This window comes from Lepidochelys olivacea, assembly GCF_965140295.1.
Source record: "Lepidochelys olivacea isolate rLepOli2 genome assembly, chromosome: 5".
Taxonomy (NCBI): Eukaryota; Metazoa; Chordata; order Testudines; family Cheloniidae; genus Lepidochelys; species Lepidochelys olivacea.
Window position 1 is genome coordinate 39,040,838 of NC_140415.1, and position 20,251 is coordinate 39,061,088.

General features: G+C 43.0%; 1 protein-coding gene across 2 annotated transcripts in view; it reads right to left on the minus strand.

The window, feature by feature from the left end:
• Nucleotides 1-3,579: 3,579 nt before the first annotated feature.
• Nucleotides 3,580-20,251, minus strand: part of DEPDC1B (DEP domain containing 1B) — a 61,734-nt gene continuing 45,062 nt past the window's right edge. For both annotated transcript variants that reach the window (XM_084629661.1, XM_084629660.1), the window contains 5 exons: nucleotides 19,951-20,091; nucleotides 13,611-13,777; nucleotides 11,467-11,643; nucleotides 5,239-5,424; nucleotides 3,580-4,542 (listed from right to left, as the gene is read on the minus strand). In XM_084629661.1, the coding sequence (XP_084485787.1) occupies nucleotides 4,381-4,542; nucleotides 5,239-5,424; nucleotides 11,467-11,643; nucleotides 13,611-13,777; nucleotides 19,951-20,091 (833 nt within the window). In that variant the 3' untranslated portion in view covers nucleotides 3,580-4,380. The remainder of the gene's footprint in view (nucleotides 4,543-5,238; nucleotides 5,425-11,466; nucleotides 11,644-13,610; nucleotides 13,778-19,950; nucleotides 20,092-20,251) is intronic.

Sequence of the window (20,251 nt, forward strand, 5' to 3'; positions counted from 1 at the left end):
AGTGATCTGGCTCATCTCCCTTTACCCATTTTGAATATTGGCACAACTTTAGTGCTCTTCTAGTCTTCTGGAATTTCCCTAGTATTCCAAGATTTATTAAAAATTAACATTAGCAAGCCAGAGGACTCTGCAGCCAGCTCCTTTAAGACTCTTGAGTACAAGTTATCCAGGCCTGCTGTTTTTAAAAGGTTTATCCAGAGTAGACATTTAACATCCTCCTTGATTATGAATGGAATGGAAAATACTTCATCATCCTCAGGTGATACAAGCACATGATCCTGCTCCTTTCCCACGACAGAGGGTTAAAGGGGGCCTTGTCTGTTGTTATTTAATTTTCACAACAAAGCTTTATTTTGAATAGAAACTCACTTCTTTTATCAGAATCAAAAGAGCAACAAGAGTTCATTTTAAAAATTCATGTGAAATAAGTGAATGGCAAGTACTTGAGCATGAGGTTCAGAGGCAGGTTCCCTAGGATTCTCAACCCATCTCTGTCACTTTGCATTGTGGAAATTGCACACTCCTGCCTCAGCATCCCCATATCCAAATTGACAAAGACAGTAACATACTGGCATACACTGCAAGGATGGTAAAGCACTTTAGCTGTTCAGTGCACAATATATTAATTTGACAAATGCATGTGCATTCACACCCCTGGAGGGGTTGCCTGTGGTGATTAAACTAATGATCTGAAAGAATAATCTATACTTGAGTTGAAGGACCTGCTCCATAAACTTGGAGGCAGTGGCAGATAAATCTCTGTGAGCAAGTCACTAGGTGGGAGAACGAGCCCAGTGTGTTAGCATGGGTTACAGATAGAAAAAAGAAGACCTGTAGTAAAAAGGAATTTATATTCTATGGTAAAATTGATCTTTCGAAGAAAGATGAAGACCACTGCCGATCTATCTCAGCAACAATTTCATTTTTTTTTTAAATGGCCAGTTAGGCTGTTGACACTCCCTTCTTTAAGATGGAACAAGAGAGAAGCCAGTAAAAATTGGGAAAGGGGTGGGAAGTAGTGCTTTGCCCAAGCCTTGTTCTTACGACTATTGTGGAATTAAAAAGCAAAATTACATGGGAAAATTGTTTCTGAAACTAGTTTCTGAAAACAAGTCCTAAGTGTCTCAGTTCTAGAGGTAACTGCACCTGACTGATTTGTGGTTTCCTTGGGGGTACCTCACATCTCAGACCTTGAGCGGTCACTCTCCTTGGGATGGGATCATTCAATCCACTCCTGCCTGACCAGGGATTTAAGCTGCAAGCTCCTACAACTCACAGGGAACACCCTCAGGTCTGATTATAGTTCAGCACCTAGAGCTCTGCTCTCTCAGGGGCAATGACAAGATTAGCCAGTTACCAACCAGCCTTCATACTACAGCCAACCTCTTTATATTCCTTGTAACTTGAAAGTGGGAAGTTGATCAAGGTTTTTTAAACCACCCTCAACCCTACAATAGAGTCCACTGTGGAGACTCAGACTCAACTCTTTCAGAACTGTGGCTCATTACAGATATGAAGGTGGGACATTATTGACATAATCTGGGATCGTATAGATCATCATTGCAACCAAGGTCCTATAGTGGCACCAAATCTTATATAAAGGGGGTCAAATGAGCTGTCTAAGACAAGGTTATGGTTTGCTGATTATAATTATGCTGTCTATATGTGTGTGTCATTTTTGTAGTTGAAGTTATGAATATTAGCTCTATAATGTCTGTATTTCAAACTTATGCTATGCTTCTGGGCCCTGGTCTACACTAGGACTTTAGGTCGAATTTAGCAGCGTTAAATCGATGTAAACCTGCACCCGTCCACACGATGAAGCCCCTTTTTTTTACTTAAAGGGCTTTTAAAATCGATTTCCTTACTCCACCCCTGACAAGTGGATTAGCGCTTAAATAGGCCTTGCCGGGTCGAATTTGGGGTACTGTGGACACAATTCGACGATACTGGCCTCCGGGAGCTATCCCAGAGAGCTCCATTGTGACTGCTCTGGACAGCACTCTCAACTCAGATGCACTGGCCAGGTAGACAGGAAAAGAACCGTGAACTTTTGAATCTCATTTCCTGTTTGGTGTTTAATGTGCTTTAATGTGCTCCTAATTGCCAAAGTGAGCTGAGCGGCCTCCATGCTTGCCTTGGTATGGCATCTGCACAGAAAAAAGACACTGAACAATTGTCTGCTGCTGCTTTCACGGAGGGAGGGAGGGAATGGGGGTCTGATGATATGTACCCAGAACCACCCGCGACAATGTTTTAGCTCCATCAGGCATTGGGCTCTCAACCCAGAATTCCAATGGGCAGCAGAGACTGCGGGAACTGTGGGATAGCTACCCACAGTGCAACACTCTGGAAGTCGACACTTGCCTCGGTACTGTGGAAGCAGTCCGCCGAGTTAATGCACTTAAAGCATTTTCTGTGGGGACACACACACTCAAATATATTAAAATGATTTCTAAAAATACGACTTCTATAAATTCAACCTAATTTCGTAGTGTAGACATACTCTGGGTGACACCCCAGACAAGTTGGTGTCAGCTCTGCCTAGCCTGCTTGCTGGCCTATTAAGTACCATCAGCTATACAACTGACCCAATTGAGAGAAGGCAAACACACCTTGTGACTCAGCAAGGTATGCAGGCATGTGCCTATGGTCAGAACTCTGAGGTTTTTCCATGCCATGTGATGGACAGCTTGTCTTTGGAACGAAGAAAGAAAGACCACATGGCAAGAAAATATAAAAAGCTGCTGCAGCTCCTCCATCTTGTCTTCAATCCTGCTTCATACCTCTGGAGGAACTTTGCTACACTGAAGCTTTGACCCAAGGACTGATGACCCATCCCAGCTGTGGATAGAACAGAAGTACTTGTGGCCCCTTAGAGACTAACCAATTTATTACAGCATAAGCTGTCGTGAGCTACAGCTCACTTCACTTGATTTGAACCTGCAGTTTATTCTATCACTGCTGCAAGCCTGAACCAAGAACTTTGCCATTACTCTGTGTAATTGATTCCATTTAACCAATTCTAGCGCTCACCTATATATTTTCCTTTTATGAATAAACCTTTAGATTTTAGATTCTAAAGGATTGGCAACAGCATTATTTGTGGGTAAGATCTGATTTGTATATTGACCTGGGTCTGGAGCTTGGTCCTTTGGGATTGAGAGAACCTTTTTTCCTTTACTGGGGTATTGGTTTTCATAACCATTCATCCCCATAACGTGTGGCACTGGTGGTGATACTGGGAAACTGGAGTGTCTAAGGGAATTGTTTGTGTGACCTGTGGTTAGCCAGTGGGGTAAAACCAAAGTCTTCTCTGTCTGTCTGGTTTGGGTTGCCTTGGTGTGCATAGAAACCACAGCCTTGGGCTGTAACTGCCTTGCTTTAAGCAGTTTGTCCTGAATTGGCACTCTCAGTTGGGTCCCACCAGAACCAGCATCATTACAGATGGCTATGATGAAAACCACTGCCTCCAGGGAATGACCTTTAAAAGTTTTGTTTTAATAACTGAAAAAATTGGAAGTACTGCAGTTCAAGTACAACCAAAATATATACAAAAGAACAGTAGAATTCGTTATATAGAACAAATGCATCCTCATTAAAAATAAAATCTGTAGTTCTTATTTAATTTTTGACCTTGCCACAAATACCTCCCTTTTCACAGAAAATATAAGGCATTTGATTTTCAGATAAAAATGCGTAACTTCCATCCAGTTAGTAACTAATTTTGTACAGCAATATTTAGTAAGATCATGTGAGTTTTCAAAGGCCTGGCCATGCACCAATGAAGTCAATGGAACTTCAACAGGTGCTGGATCAGGCCCCAGTGCAACATAAGAATGAGGAAACAAAGGGTACACTGTTGAAATCAGCATTATAAAATATATCAGGGCTACTACCTGAGACACAATCAGCAATGCAGTACAAGATCCAGTGTTTCAAGTTCACCCAAGTATGTACAATGTTTTAATCCCTCAGGCATGCCAGCTATAAACAAAGATAATACAAATCTCCTTTTCAGGAAAAATGCTGTTGACCAGTGACAAACAAGACAGTGAAATATATACATAAAAATACATCTAACACTTGAAATGACAACTAAAAGTATAAAAGCAAAGAATTTTTTCCATATTATCATTCATAATGATTACCCATCTTGTACTTAAAAATAACAAATCATTAAAAATAGCCAGTGACAAAAATACTGATAATGGCTCAATATAGCATCCCCTCCAAAACATTTTGCCATTACAACCTTTTCCCACTGTTTCAGTAGTTAAACTTTTTTCCAGTCATTAAATGCTATTTAGGTTACATTTGCACAAGATCTATCTGATCGCTAATATACTGAGATACAGTTCACTAATGACTCTGGAAATGTTACATTCGAAAGCTTCTGGTTCTTTGAAATGGTTGAAAAGGCTTTTTCAATGCCCACATCAGCAGTTGTGGTTTCTGTTTATTTTTTTCCGGAAACAGCACTGCCTCACTTTCATGAGTAGGAAATCGTTCTTTATACACTTCAGGGTAGGATTTCTGAAACTAAAAAAGAAGTACAGTTTAAACAAAACTCCACAGCAAAAGCTTGACATTACTAATTCAACTACTTAAAAAAGAAACAAACAAAGCAAATCTCAGTTACACAAGTCAGTAAAAATATGCTTTCCTGTGCCATGCAGTCTAGAACTATGCATTTAAAACTTGGTCGTCTTTTCCAATAGGATTTGTTTTACTGCAAAGCCCCTACTGTGAGAAATTAAAGTAAAAATAAATTACAATTATTCAATCTACAAGAGAGTGTCTACATTCTAAGTTTTAACGCCAGTTTCCTTTTCCTTTTGAGAACTGGAAGCTTATAATTTGATACAGACTTTTTTATGAAAACGCCTCAAAATCTCAAAGTACACAAAAAAACATTTCCATCTTTTAACTTCATTAATCTAAAGCCATGTCTACACAGGGACACTCAGGAAAGTAAAAGGAAATCAACCAAAAGTGCAAAGTCAATTTGCATACATAAAAGTATGTTAACACCCCTGCATCCCTCCCCATGAGGATGTTCTCAGTCACGATTTGATGTGTCTTTAGTTCACTGTAACTTAATCCTCAAGGATTAAACAACTATAAAACTGGTCTTTATACAGATGTAAAAGATGAGAAGCAAATAATATCAAATCCATCACATACACAGAGGTTGAAAAGAAAACACAAGCAATGATTTTTGAGAGTTTTCTTTACCTGCTTCAGCTTCTTCTTCTTGTCTTTAACAGATATTTCTTTATTCATTGTAATTTCTTCCAACAGAGCTGCCAGTGGTTCTTGAGAGCCATTTACTCTTTGGTATTCAAATTCATCTGTACTGATTTGGCGACAAAACGACGGAGCAGGAAGAGTTGTATCAGTATCAGCGTCTGCATATTTAATCTGAAAGAGAAAGGGGGTGGGGGGGAAAGGACTGTAATTTCAAGAATAAATCTGGAAAAATTGGCTTGATTAAAGAGAGGGCCGGTGTTATTCACTGACCACTGTGTGACCTTGATCAAATCAAGAAACATGTTGATGCTTCAGTTCACCCAGGCCATTTATTGTAGAAATACAGAATCACTAAAGCACTTCATCATAAATTAAGGAGAGGAGGAGGAGAGAGAACCCTGGCACCTGTGGAAAGAAGGTAAATAAATAGAGGTGTTAGGAAACAGACAGTGTGGAGGAGAGGCGGGGGAGTGCAGTGATAGGATCTGAGTAAGTGAGGATAGCACCAAGAAGCAGCTAGCTGGCAGAAGGAGAGTGAACAGCTATTAAGCGGCTTCTTCTCCCCCACCCTCCCACACATACTTCCTCCATCGGGAAATTGCAGAGTCTGCCAAAAGGGGGGGGGGGGGAGAGAGAGAGTGTGTGTGTGTGTGTGCAGGCACGCACAAAGAGGGATTTGGCAGTCTCAGAAATCCATAACCCTTTGATTGGTCCTCTACTGTTTCCAACACCACTTTATTGGCAGGAAGGGATGAATTATATTTCCCAAAATCCCTGTAAAGCAAAGATTAGAAAGTTGACTGAGATCCTTGGTTGAAAGATGTCAGAGAGGGGCAGAGTACTATTATGACCACTAAAAAAACCCTTGAAACCATGTAAAACATGTCCCAGAATCTTAACATGGACAGTTTAATATGTAGGACACCCTGCAATCTTAACTCAGTTGCAGAACACTACAATAGAATTTCCTGTGCAGATTTAGATGAACAAGCATTTACTCCAAATTAATGAATTTAATCTTACACTTTTTCCTTGTCACTCAGTTCTACGTTATTGCATAGTAATTGGGAGCAAGATGACAACCTTCATGTGGTGCTTCTGTTAAGTGCTGGTGTTTTTTGTGCTCTGTGTTTTGTGCAAATCCACCAACACAACAATGTTGGCAGTTGGTCACTGGAAGTTGTTTTACCGACCTCCCAGTGAACGCAGCACCAATTACACTTCCTCAAACCATCCTTTCTAGGACCAAAAAAGAACAGTTGGGCCAGTCCTCCGAATATACCAACTTAATGTTGGAGGGATGTCCAGGGGAAAAGCGGATTACCCCTCGTGAATCCTCGAAGACCATCCTATTCAAACAATAATACAATAATAATAAAATAACAATATGTGAAATGGACTAGTGGATGTGGAAGTTTGAAAGAATTAGCGACCAGTGGAAGTGATTAGAATCAGGGACATCGTTATAGTAAACATATACAAGCCACCTAACATCATGTGGCCTGATCCCATCTTACCTTACCTTCCTCATCTGGCCATTTACACAGGTGACTTTAACAGCCATCACCAAGACTGGGGATACTGCTCAAATGACACAGCCGGGGAGCAGATCACAGAATGGGCCCTCCTTGAAGACCTCCACCTGCTCTATGATCTGAAGCAACCTGGATCTTTCTGGTCTACGATGTGGACAAAGGATCACAACCCTGACCTGTGTTTTATGACCTGTAATAGCGCAGGTGTCCTACTGGCCACAACAAGAACCATCCTGAGTCACTTCCCACATAGCCAACATTGCCCAGTCATCCTCCAGATTGGCCTAGAAGTGCCTCTTCTGCTGTCTGTGACAAAGCCACGTTGGAAATTCTGCAAGGCTGACTGGCCCGCCTACACTTCAGAAACAGAACCTCGGATCTCACGGCTCGTAACCGGTACCTAGAAACTTTGGTCATTTTACAAACATCCTAAAATCAACCACTAAAAAGTACAATCCGTGTGGACACTGCAAGGCTTTCATCCCCTGCTGGACAAAAGAATCAGTCTCTCCTGAGGGAATATGAAAAGAGCGGCAACCTAGATAAGCCCTATGCTGCTTTGGTCCTTGAATTTGGCGCGCCTGGAAAGGTGGAAAGTGACCATTGAAAGCCTTGACTTCACCCATTCAAGCTGCAAGGCAAGAGCTTTTTTGCAGCAACTTGGAGGAATCCAGCCAAAACGCAGCACTTAACAAAAGGTGCTCTCATCTTCTTTCTAACAGCAAGACTCTGACAGACAAGATTACATGTCAGAAGTTCCAGCGGGAACTCTGAAGAAACCTTCAACAATGCCCAGAGGAATCCCCATTCTCTTCCCCATATTCTGTCAAGGAGATCAATGTTGAGCTGTTGGAAACCAAAAGCTGGAAAGCTGCAGGGGTTGATGGTATTCCTCCAGAGTTTCTCAAAAATCTGGGGAGAGGGGGATGGCAATGGCTGGCGGCGCTTTTTACTGTCATGCATAGAACTAGAGAAGTGCCAACAAGCTGGTGACAGGCAACAGTGGTTGCCCTACTGAAGCCTGGGAAACCCCCAGAGGACATAATCAGCTACTGCCCCATCTCTCTCCTCTCAACCACCAGCAAACTCATGGAACACATGCTGCTCCACCGTCTGGCTGATATTATTGAAGACATCCTCCCATTGGAGCAGGCAGGATTTCGCCTGAAGAGGAGCTGCTGTGACCAAGTAGCTTCACTTACCAGCCACATTGAGGCAGGAGACCAAGAACTCTTAACTCGGGCATCCCTCAGGGCTCTGTCCTGGCCCCAATATTTTTTAATCTATACACTGCAGATATACCAGCAACGGAGTCAAGGAAATTCATGCCCTCGCTGTTCAGCATGCAAGCCTCCATACCATCAGCTGCACCCTAACCCAGGATCTTAGCACAATTGCTGATTATTTCCAATCCTGGAAACTTAGGCCTAATCCAAAAAAAACCCATGGTAACTGCTTTTCATCTGAACAATAAAATGGCTAACACCAAACTTGATGTGCAGATCTGCGGTGACAGCATCAGCCACGAAGCTAATCCAAAGTATCTTGGCGTTACACTGGACCAGAGTTTGACCTTTCGACAACATCTCGAGAACACCCACAATAAGGTCAAGTCCCTTGTTGCGCTTCTCAGAAAATTGGCCAGAACATCCTAGGGCTCCAGTCCACGGATCTTACGAACCGCAACAATTGCCTTGGTATATTTTGCAACTGAATATTGTGCACCAGTGTGGTCTCATAGCACTCACACTAAACTCCTTGACACTCAACTCAATAATGCTATGCGCATAGTGTCGGGGAAGCTCAAATCTACTCCAGTTGACTGGCTCCCCGGTCCTGTCGCACATCCAGCCTCCTCCACAGATTAGAAGAGCTGCTCAAACATCTCACTTTCTTAATCATGTCAATGCAAATACGACGATCCAACTGCACCATGACTTGCAGAACCCACCAAAGACTAGATTAAAATTCCGCACCCCTCTATGGAACTGTATTAAGATCCTTACACCCAACTTTGATGCTGAGGCTCAATGGAGAGTCACATAGAGCACCTTGACTGCTCAAAACAAACAGCTTGTCGTTGATCCTGTTGAGGAACCACCAGGTTTTGATTTATGTCGGAAAGACTGGTGCAGATTGAATCGCATCAGGACATCTCATGGGAGATGTGGACAAACCCTCTTTAAATGGAAAATGAGGCAAACATCTGTATGCGACTGTGGTCACCAGGCACAAAACGATAGAGCACATCATAGCTGAATGTCCCCTTCATTCTTTTGCCGGGGGCCTGAAGGACGTTCACCAGCTCACTGCTGCGGCAATGTGCCGGCTATCAAACTTAGATATAAATTTGAGTAGGTAACAACAACTACAAGCCATATGAAAGAAAAAGAAGAAGACATAGTAATTGATTAATCAAACAATCTAAGGCGCTATAGGCACAGTAAACACACCTAACTCTATTGGTATGGGGGAGGGAGGAAGATTTGCATGTCGTCCAAATAACTGACAATAAAACATACAACCACTCATTTATGAAACAGAGTAAACAAAACCACAATCCAAACTAATCTAACAGGAGCCGGCATGTTACAGTGTTATACAATAGCAAACTTCACAGCTCTTCAGAGACACTAAAGCTTTGAAAGACAGAGCAGAAAAGTATTAGAAAGTGTGACACTTAAGGCTGCAGTTCTATGTGTGTTACTGTGAAGATTTTACAAGATAAATCTATCTCTTGCTAAATCAGTCACAAAAAGGACTCAAACTTTGAAGTCATTATTTTAAATTTAGTCGCGAAATCAGTCTGAAAAAATAAGTAAAGCACAGAGTGAACTACATTAAACTCCCTCCCATCCTACCTTCAAATAATCAGTGAATGACTTGGGTAAAACTCAAACAAACAACAACAAAACGCAAACAGTTGAGAGGTTCTGCTAAGTCAGCGAAACACAGTGTTAGCTAATGGTTTGTACAACAGCCTCAGTAAGGAGTTGATCTTGCTTCTCCCCATTGTTCTAGCCTTCTGATCCTGTATGTACTTTCTGTATGAATAAATTGTACTGATGGCTTTGGGGCAAATGACTCACAAAGGTTTGCCTAACTGAACATGCCCCTACAGATATTCTCAGAAGCTGCGCTGGGAGTTATCAGGGGAACTAAGTCCTCTCTCATAAAGGGTAATGAAGGATCATTAAGACTAATGTCTATACATGCAGGATTGGAAGAGGGCAAGGAGGATATTGTCCACCTTCCATACTTGGGGAGGGCTGGGGTAAAGGGTGAGGTTTGGGAACATGGCAGAATGGGTAATGCAAGTCCTTTAATACAAGGGACAAGGTTATTAAGGGAAGGTATAGGTCTTGAGACAAAGAATCTCATTTTTCTATAAAGCAAAAAGAAATTTTCCTGAGTTGCAGGAAACATCAATCACCAGGACTGGTGAGAAAGTGAAATTAGGATTATGAAGAACTATTGAACATAAAAAGGTTGAGTGGCGCTATGCCATTGTGAAGCTTGACTTCCCTTAACAGATTTAACAAAAAGAGGCAAACACCTTCTCTCTGGGAGGGACTAAAAAGAATCAAAAATAAATTCCTGCACAAGACTACAAGGGTGGCACTGTGATTATGGCATCTAATATCCAGATTTTTTTAAATATAAATATAGTGGCAGACATGTTAGAAGAGAAGACATCCCTTGAAATTCCACAAGGCTTCCCTTTTATATGACATTTGAAACCCATACTTCTGAAGCAGAACCAACCCAGGAGGAGAAAAAGGAAATAATTAAGTTTCCTTTTTAAGCTTCAAAATTTGTGAGCCAGCTAATTTAGACCATCTGCTGGAGTTGCTGAATGAGGATCTGTGTTGACCTCTGTCCTGCCATACTGGAAAAGATACTTCCTGGCTCTAGGTGAACAAGATAGCCATTAGTATTGTAGGTTAGGTATGACTGAATACATTCCGGAGTTCACCTGCAGTAAGTGGATAGGGATTTTTATCCCTGACAGAAGAAGCAGTTAAGGATTCATTTAAATTTGGCTGAGTGCCTTCTCGAGTCGGTTCATCTTAGTACGGCTGAAAATAACTTACATGCTATCCATAACTAGGGTTCTTATTTCTCTTTGATTTTTTACTTTGTTTTCCTCTTCATCCTTTTAGAATTGGGATCTCCCTGGAGATCAAGAAGAATAAAATGTTCTCCCCCAAGCCATGAATCACTAGCTCAGCCACTGCTACAACCCCCAGCCTTCCCCACGTGCAGGTTGGTGTTTTGTCACTGAATTAAATTTTAGATAAAACTTTTCCTAAATCCCAGTCGCATTTATGACTCAAGTCAGTTAGGAGCTTTTGAAAATTTTACCCTAAATCAGGTCGCAAATCCCCGCCCCCACCATGTTTCATTAGACCATCACCAAAAAGCAATGCTTCATGACATGCAATGGGTATAGTCTCCCCCTTCACTATTACTTTGCCTGAACTACCTGAGGTCTACTTAGGGTTTGTATAAATATACAATGTATATAACGTGTTGCTGGCAGCAGCAATTCATTCATGCTATATGCAATGCCTAAGATATCAGAGAGATAGCAAAAGCTGTAAGACTTGTCTTGTTTTTAGGAACAGAAGGGAGAAATGTCATGTGATGACAGAACGAACACTTCTATTAGCCCTACCTGGACTCTTCGGAGATGTACTACATGCTCCTCTATGACAGTCTGTAAGGAGGAGGGAACATTCAAGATCTCTTGGCAATTGTCCATCAGGAATGTTACTAGTTTAGCAGCAAGCAGTTCATCCAAATCCACTTCATCTTTAGAGCAGAGGATGCAACGAGAAAACGCTTGAACCATCTGAAATAAAAATCAGGAAACGACGTATATATTTTTCCTGGTTTGCAGGAAAAATTGTAAATGGTTTCAAAGTGTAGACTTCAACAGAAGCAACGTGTTTCCAATACACAATACTTGTTTAAATATTGGTGTAAGTGAAACTGTTAAACCAGACTGATGAATGTATTGTTTGCACTATATATTAGATTGTTCCAGGGGTGCAGTTGCATAGTCTAGCCTTTATTTCAAACCTAGACTACTGGAAATAAACTCCATTATTGTTAAGACCTGAAAAGATAGCCACTTCACATGGGATATCAAACCAAATAGAAAACAAGAGTAGTATTTCATTATAATAAATCATGGACTGTTACGTAGTGGAAAGTCACAAGGTTATCTGGATTTCCTTATTGTTAAACAAAGAAAATGTTTCTAAGTAATTCTAACTAGATTCCAGAAAGCTGTCCAGCTCATTGTCATGCAGCTCTGGACCCAAATTACCACAGCTGGTTAGACACAGGTGCAAGCTACCACATTAGTTGTAATAATTGTAATAATTAATTGCAATCATCTTTTGTCTATTTTCCAGTCACTACTTGCCACTGTAAGCACAGCAGGCAAATGGAGTTCTACTTCTCTGCCACATGCAACAGACTAACTTTTCAACTGTTACATTAAAACACTGTATAGAATACACACAGAGGATAGATTACACCACTAAAAATAATGGCACTTAGGAGGTTTTAATCAAGTTATCATGTATAGTTAATTAAAATCTTAATCACTAAAAACAAATATAGGAGCATTCACTCTGATTTCATTTTACAGTGAAAGGGACATGATTAATTTTCTTTTGTGCTTTTATTTGCAAAATACTCAAAGGCAAGAAAGCCATATTTTCACTATCCCCTTGGTTCTATGTCACATGGAATCTTTGCCATTTATGTCTAATAGAACAAATGGCAATGTGACTTTGCACTGCTTACTGTACTTCCTTGTCCTCACTATACTGTCATTGGTGTTAGCAGCAACACAAACACAGGAAACAGGGTTGGAGAGAGGGTCTGAGCATAAACCATGACTTTGTCAAAATCTAATAAAAATGGCACTTAAAGCCAACATTTTTATAGCAGAGTGGTGAACAAAAATATTGAGAGTCTGGCATACATTTTCCTATGGATGAGCACTAAGTAAATCAAATTCTGGGCTCTGTATACACACAACAATCTCTCTTTAACCTTTAATCTATGTCTGAAAAAGGCAGTGACTGCAGTCCACCTGAAGCATCTCCCATCACACACCGTCCCCCCAGATGCAATTTCTGTGAAGGGGGAGAAAGGAAAGCAGATTACTAGAGGCACCATCCCTCCCACACACACTACTTCCCTCTATAGCAGTCCATCCGAAATCCTGCTATCTGGGGGAGTGGGAAACTAGCCATCCCTCCCCTCCCCTGAAGCACTCTGCTGCAGTAAAAGCCTCATGGCCAAAACCATTCTCTGTGTATCCGATACTCCATATTAAAACCATAATAATCTTTAAGTGGCCCCTACTTGTTCTCTCAAACTGCGGTAACATAGCCATGAAGTTTTTCCTCAACTGTTAGAATATATAAAAAAAGAAATATGGTATCTCACTAGAATCTTTTACAAATAAATTGCTTGTCAAAGTTTCACCCTGAAGGCACCAGAGGTTCTCAAAGTACAGCAGCCTGTTCAGTTTAAACAAATTTGATACTGTGGGAGACCAAGTATTTAGGTTACAACTCATGACTGTTATCCATTTCCATGAAAACAGGGAGAACTTCCAACTTCCAAATGGTGCTCTCATCAATCACGATCTATATGGCTGAAATCATCAACTGAACTTTGTTTGCTATCATCTCCAAAGTGTACTGTATTTTGTATGTATTAACAAGAATCTTTCATCTATGTTGTTTCAAGATTTCATAAGCCTTGCTCGGTTTTTCACATTAGAAATATGCATACCAGTGTTCTGGTCCCAGCTGAGTCACAAAGAGGTGGCAGATCTTTGTTGAGGCTGATCCTTGCCATCATCTTCATCAGTAGTTGCAGCTTTTTCCGATTTTCTGGTGGCAGCAGAAGACAGGAAACCCGAAGTGCTTCAATGGCCTTTTTGTTTTTCTGTAGCAGACCTAGTTTAAACAAGATTTGAGAGATTTATTTAAATTAATTACCTTTCCTAGTTACAGTTTCCCCCCAAAAAATCTTAAGAACACACATCTAAAATCTATTTTCCAAATTTTGCTACCTACTCCTCTGACCCCCTAGCAGAATTCCATCACACAAAGTTGAACAATAATACAATTTGAACTTATATGTTTCCCCCTTGTGTACTAGTTCAGGAATTCACGTAACTTTCTTCCAGTAAATTTGAAAATGAAAAATGTAAACATTACCACCACCACAGCCTGGTGAGTGAGAGAGGGAAAAAGTCACTTTATGGTATTTGTGGTTACGAAAGGAGCAGTCACAGTCTTGTGAAAGAAATGCTGATAGAAACAAAATAGCAAGAAGCTTGAACTCTCTCATCACGAAAGATTAATGTATTGGTACAGTTACCATGCAAGAATGTTTGAAATTTAATAACCGTGGCTGGATCATCTCACCTTGCTGTACCATGCAGCTTTCCCCTCCCTGAACTCAATCAATCATGATTGGAGGGGACCTTAGGAGGTCATCTAGTCCAACCCCCTACTCAAAGCAGGACCAATCCCCAATTTTTGCCCCAGATCCCTAAATGGCCCCCTCAAGGATCGAACTCACAACCCTGGGTTTAGCAAACCACTGAGCTATCCCTCCCCCAATAGGGTTGCTTTCCATATAGAAATGGGAGATCAGACAGCATTGCCAACAGCAGGGTAATGTGAAGTTAGGCATTCTCTCTGACAAGGAATGATTAGAGACCCACAAAGGTCCTCACCCTATACATCCAAGTGAACGTATCATGTCGATATCAAAGCATCTCAATTATTTCATTGCAGACGCTCCCTGGGTTACGCAAGACCCGACTTATGCAAATTCACACTTACAGAAAAAGTTCCATAAGCCAGAAATAGGATTTTCGAGTTGCGGAAATGTTTGCGTAACGTACAAGTATACGTTTCCGACTTATGCAAAATTTGAATTACGCAAGGCTTTCCGGAACAGAACGATTAGGTAAGTCAGGGGGCGTCTGTATTTCTTTCGTATTGTTTACCTTTGCAAGGTATTATTTAATTACATATTAATTTATCCATTTCTGCAAATTTGTCTGGCATTGTTCTCATAAAACGTGTTCTGTTGCCCATTATTAGGTATTCTAATTTTTTTTTTTCCAGTGATTCAGGAGCCATTGCCTGGGTCCACAGATTTAGGACTGAATTTTTTGCTATAAAGAGCAAGAGTAAGAGTAGCTTCCTTATTCCTAACTTAAATCTTCTTAACAGACCAACTTCAGACATGTGTCTTCAAGTCCTGTTCCAGTTCATATTACATATTGTAATATGTATACCCTCTATGCTCTCCTGCTATAAAACACATCTGCTCTCTACCCATCCTATCCCGTTGCTAACCTTTCTATAACTGTTGTTCTTCTATAACTGTTGGACATGTTGCACATGTCCAACCCACATTTGATGTGTGTGCTCCCCATGCAGTCACCCAAAATGTTTCCCTCAGTGGTACCCGTCAGGTTGGCTTTGGCGCCCTCTGGTGCCATGCGCTCATGGTGCTCTATAAAGAGACCGGCCAACCCTGCACCATTTCAGTTCCTTCTTGCTGGCTAACTCCGACTGAGGAGTAGGAGGCTGGGACATAGAATGGACATGTGCAACCCATCTTGAAGAACAACATTTACAGAAGGCTAGTAACTGTCTTTTCTTCAAGTGCTTGCATATGTCCATTCAATGTTAGATGATTACCAAGCAGTTCCTTAGGAGGTGGGCTCGAAGTTCATGGACATGCGGATTGCAATACTGTCCTACCAAAACCAGCACCGTCCCTAGCTTGCTGGGTGATGGCATAGTAGAAGGAAAAAGTACGTGCTGCCGACCAGGTCACCGATCTACAAATGTCCTGGATTGGGACTGGGCAACAAACGCTGCTGAAGAAGCTTGTGCTCTTGTAGAATGGGTGGTCAGGATGGCAGGTGGTGGCATAGCCGCCTGCTCATACTACATGAGAATGCAGGAAGTGATCCAGGATGAAATTCTCCAAGCCAAATTGGGTCTTTCACCCTATGTGTTACTGCCACAAATAGCTCCATGGATTTATGGAACGGCTTGGTCTTTTCTATGTAAAAAGGTAGGGCATGCCTAACATCCAGTGTGTGCAAACACTACTCCTTCCTATTCTTGTGCAGTTTCAGGAAGAAAACAGACAGGAAGATGGTCTGATTACTGTGAAACCACCTTTGGGAGGAATGCGGGATAGGGGTGAAGTTGTAACTTGTCCTTAAAGAACACAGTGTACAGGGATTCTGAAGTGAGGGCCCTAATCTCAGAGACCCTCCTCGACAAGGTAATTGCAAAGATGACCTTCCAGGAAAGGTATGACAGAGGCTCAAAGGGAGGGCCTGAGAGTCTTGACAGGACCAGGTCTAAGTTCCACAGGGGTATGGATTCCTGGATCTGTGGGTAAGCCCTTGAGGAAATGAATGGACATTTCATGCGAAAAAAATGACCAACCATCCACTGGAGTGTCGAAAGCTGAGATGGCCGCTAGATGTGCTTTAATAGATTAAATAGCCAGGCCTTGCTGTTTCAGCAGAAGCAGATACTTCAGCACAGTCTGGAGAGGTGGCCTAGCGGACAAGAGGCCTCAATGGGAATGACCAAATGGAGAAACGCTTCCACTTGGCGACATAGGTAGCTCTAATAGATGGTTCCCTACTAAAACCTGGCAGTCTTGCTCCAAACAGGCCAGCTCCACTGGATTTAACCATGGAGCTTCCATGTGGGCAGGTGGAGGGTGTTGTAGGTTTGGCGGTGATCTTGCAAGATCAGGTCCAGGAGGGGAGGTAATGGCATTAGGGTCAATTACTGATAAGTCCAATCAAGTGCCAAACCAGTGCTGGTTTGGCCAGGCTGGGGCTATAAGCTTAACCCTTGCCCTGTCCCTCTTGGCCTTCAGAAGACTTAGTGTGGTCCTGAAGGGCTTATTGAACTTCTGCTGGTAGGCCCAAGGACTGGAGCCAAGAGCACCTTCACATGGCTATCGCGGATGCCATAGCTCTGGCTGCTGCATTTGCAGCATCCAGGGCCACTTGTAGGGAAGCCCTGGCTATAGCCTTCCCTTGTTCCACCAGAGTGAAGAATTCCTGCCTGGACTCTTGGGGGAGCAAGTCCTTAAACTTTTATATGGGAGTCCCAGATGCTGAAATCCTACCTCCCTAGCAATGTTTGCTGGTTGGAGATGTGGAGCTGTAAGTTGCCAGTAGAACGTACCTTTCTGCCAAAAAGGTCCACCTTCTTTGAGTCTTTTGCTTTGGGGGTCACCCCTGGCAACCCCTGCCTCTCTCTTTTGTTGGCCGCCAAGACCACAAGGGACCCAGAAGGTGGGTAGGAGTAATAGTACTTGTACCCCTTGGTGGGAACAAAGTACTTCTCTCTCCTCTTCGAAGTGGCAGGCAGAGAGGATGGTGTTTGCCACAGGTTTCTGACTGGACCCATGATGGCCGCATTTAGAGGTAGAGCCACATTCGACCACCATGGCCAAGTGGTTGACCAGGCTGTGGGAGGACTCTTGAACTACATCCACTTCCGGCACTAAGTTTGAGGCCACTGTCTTCAATAGCTCCTGGTGAGCCATGAAGTCGTCCTGGGGCATTAAACTGCCCATCCCCGACATTGACTTGTCTGGGGAGGAGGAGGCCTGCACTGGGCCCTTCTCCTTTCCTTCTGCACAGACCGAAACCCGCAATTCCAGCTCCTGAGGATCAGTACTGGGATCAGTACCGGAGTCTAGGTTGGGCACTGCTCGGTGTTACAGAGGAGCCATTCTAACACCACGGAGTAGGAAAAGCTAGAAAGAGGGCCAGACCACGGGGGAAAACCCCCCGGGTTCCAAAAAGGCCATTGCATTTGCACGGGCCAATGCCCACTGATCTGGTAAGAACCCCCCCACTGTGATCCACCACCATGTAGGGCTGTCTGGTGGGGCACTGGTAACGGCCCCTCTGCTGGGTGCACAACTCCACCTCAAACTCTGATGATGAGTCATCGTCAGGAACCACAGAGGTGCTGTATGCGTCAGCTCCAAGGGCCAGTGCAGCATATCCGGGGATTGGTGCTGAAGCAGGTGAAGCCCATGTCAACATCAACAGGGCCAGCTTCTCTCTAAATCAGGTGGGCAAACTGCGGCCCACGGGACCCTCCTGCCCAGCCCTTGAGCTCACGGCCAGGGAGGCTAGCCCCTGGCCCCTCCCCCACAGCCTCAGCTCACCGTACCGCCAATGCTCTGTGCGGCGGGGCTGCGAGCTCCTGCCGGGCAGCGTGGCTGTGAGAGCTGTCTGCCTGCCCTAGACTGTATGGCAGTGTGGCTGGTTCCAGCCAGGCAGCATGGCTGCGAGTCCTGGTGCTCTGAGTGACATGGTACGGGGGCAGGGAACAGGGTGGGGGGGGATTGGATGGGGCAGAGGTTCTGGGGGGGGGGCATTCAGGGGACAGGGAACGGGGGGGAGGGGTTGGATAGGCGTGGAAGTCCCAGGGGGGGCCTGTTAGGGGGCGGGGGTGTGGATAGGGGTCAGAGCAGTCAGGGGACAGGGGGGTTGGATGGGGGTGGGGGGGTCCCGGGAGGGGGCGGTCAGGGGACAAGGAGCAGGGAGATTTGGATGAGTTGGTGGTTCTGAGGGGGGCAGTCAGGGGCAGGAAGTGGAAGCCAGGCTGTTTGGGGAGGAACAGCCTTCCCTACCCAGCCCTCCATACAGTTTCGGAACCCCGATGTGGTCCTCAGGCCAAAAAGTTTGCCCACCCCTGCTCTAGACGGTAACAAGGGCTCCAGTACTGAATGAGAGCTCAGGGCAGAATGTTTCCTTCTGCTCACCCTCACCACCGGTGCCGACTCTTGCACTGCCAGCTACGGCAGTACCGAAAGTGCCAGCAAGTCCTTGACCACAACGAACACCTCCCTGGTGAACGGCACCACAATCCTGCTGGTGCCACGATGTTCCCCAGTGCCAACAGCTGGTCCCACACCAGACTCAACGGAGCCTGTCAACGGGGCAGAGTCAGTGGTGCAATCTGTGGAGCGGGGGCAGAGGACTGGCCAGACACAGGTTGCACTCCACTCCGCTTCATGGGCTTGTCCTTTCTTAGGCCCAGGGAATGCCCTCTCTTGCACCACTGCTTCTCAGGTTTGAAGCCTATTTATTCAGATATCCTTAGTAATAACAAGCTTTAACATTGGCTCCAGTACCATTATTTGTAGAAAACAATATTCCTAATAAACTTTTAAAAAACACACTATACATTTCTGCCACAAGACAGAATTTTTCTTACGATACATAACCATTATATTTTACTACAGACCAGGTTCTCTTTAGAAGATGGAAATGCAACCTCCTCAATGTTACATATAGAACAAAGATTCTCCAAAGGCCAGCTACTAGAACATTGGTGTCTGTGCTCTTGGAGTAAAAACTTTCAGTACTGCCTACATCCTATTTTCAAAAGTGCATAAGTCACTTTTAACTAGAAGTGTGCAAAACTTTTTTCATTTCCACATAAACTTTGGTATAAGTGAAGTGGGGGGGGTTGTATTCTATTTGTGAAGAGTACTGCAGCTGTGAAATAAAACCCTGTCAGTGCTGTGTGAAGTGAAATACAATGTACAATGGAAGTAACACACACACACACAAAAAGTGTGTGAAAGAACAGGGAAAGATTTTAATTGAATAGGATTTTTTAAGCAGAGACTTTAATACTAGCTAGTAAAAACATGCACAAATGTATACAGAGTGCACAGAGAGAAAGTCAATAATAAAACTTAAGAGCTGAGCCCCTTTTGACAATAAGATTTAGCTATCTAAGTCAGTCAGGCCTTGCAATGCTGAGTGGAGCCACACTTCAATACCCTTAAAAACCTGGTCCAAGGCCTTCAGCCTCATAACACAACTTAAGGTATGTAACAATAGCACTGTGTTGTCTTAGTTTTCAAAATACATTTAAGTATTAGAATATTCTATTTATAGCTAAAGTGGAAGGAACACATAAAAAAATTTGAGAGACTTGTTAAATCTTTATAAAAGTTAAGATAATTTGTGGCAATGGGGTGGAAAAGGCACAATTGTTCACAATTCTTCTATTTATTATATTACAAGCCAACTTACCTAACACACTGACGAAAACATCAAAAAGATGAAATGTGAGCAGAGGTTCCTTCATCTGGCCATAGTAGTCTGCTATTGTTTTGAAGACATCTCTTTCAAATCCTAAGTATGTAGGTTGCTTCAAATCTGAACAACTGGGCCCTAAGAGAGGAAATGAAACCACAAACAGGGTCACCTATTTTCATTTCTAGCCAATACAAGCAAAGTTTCAAAAGGGAAAAATTTAAATTAATTATTCAAAGTAGTAGTTACACAAACTGCAACTAATCGAGTGAAAACAGACATAATACATGAAAAAATA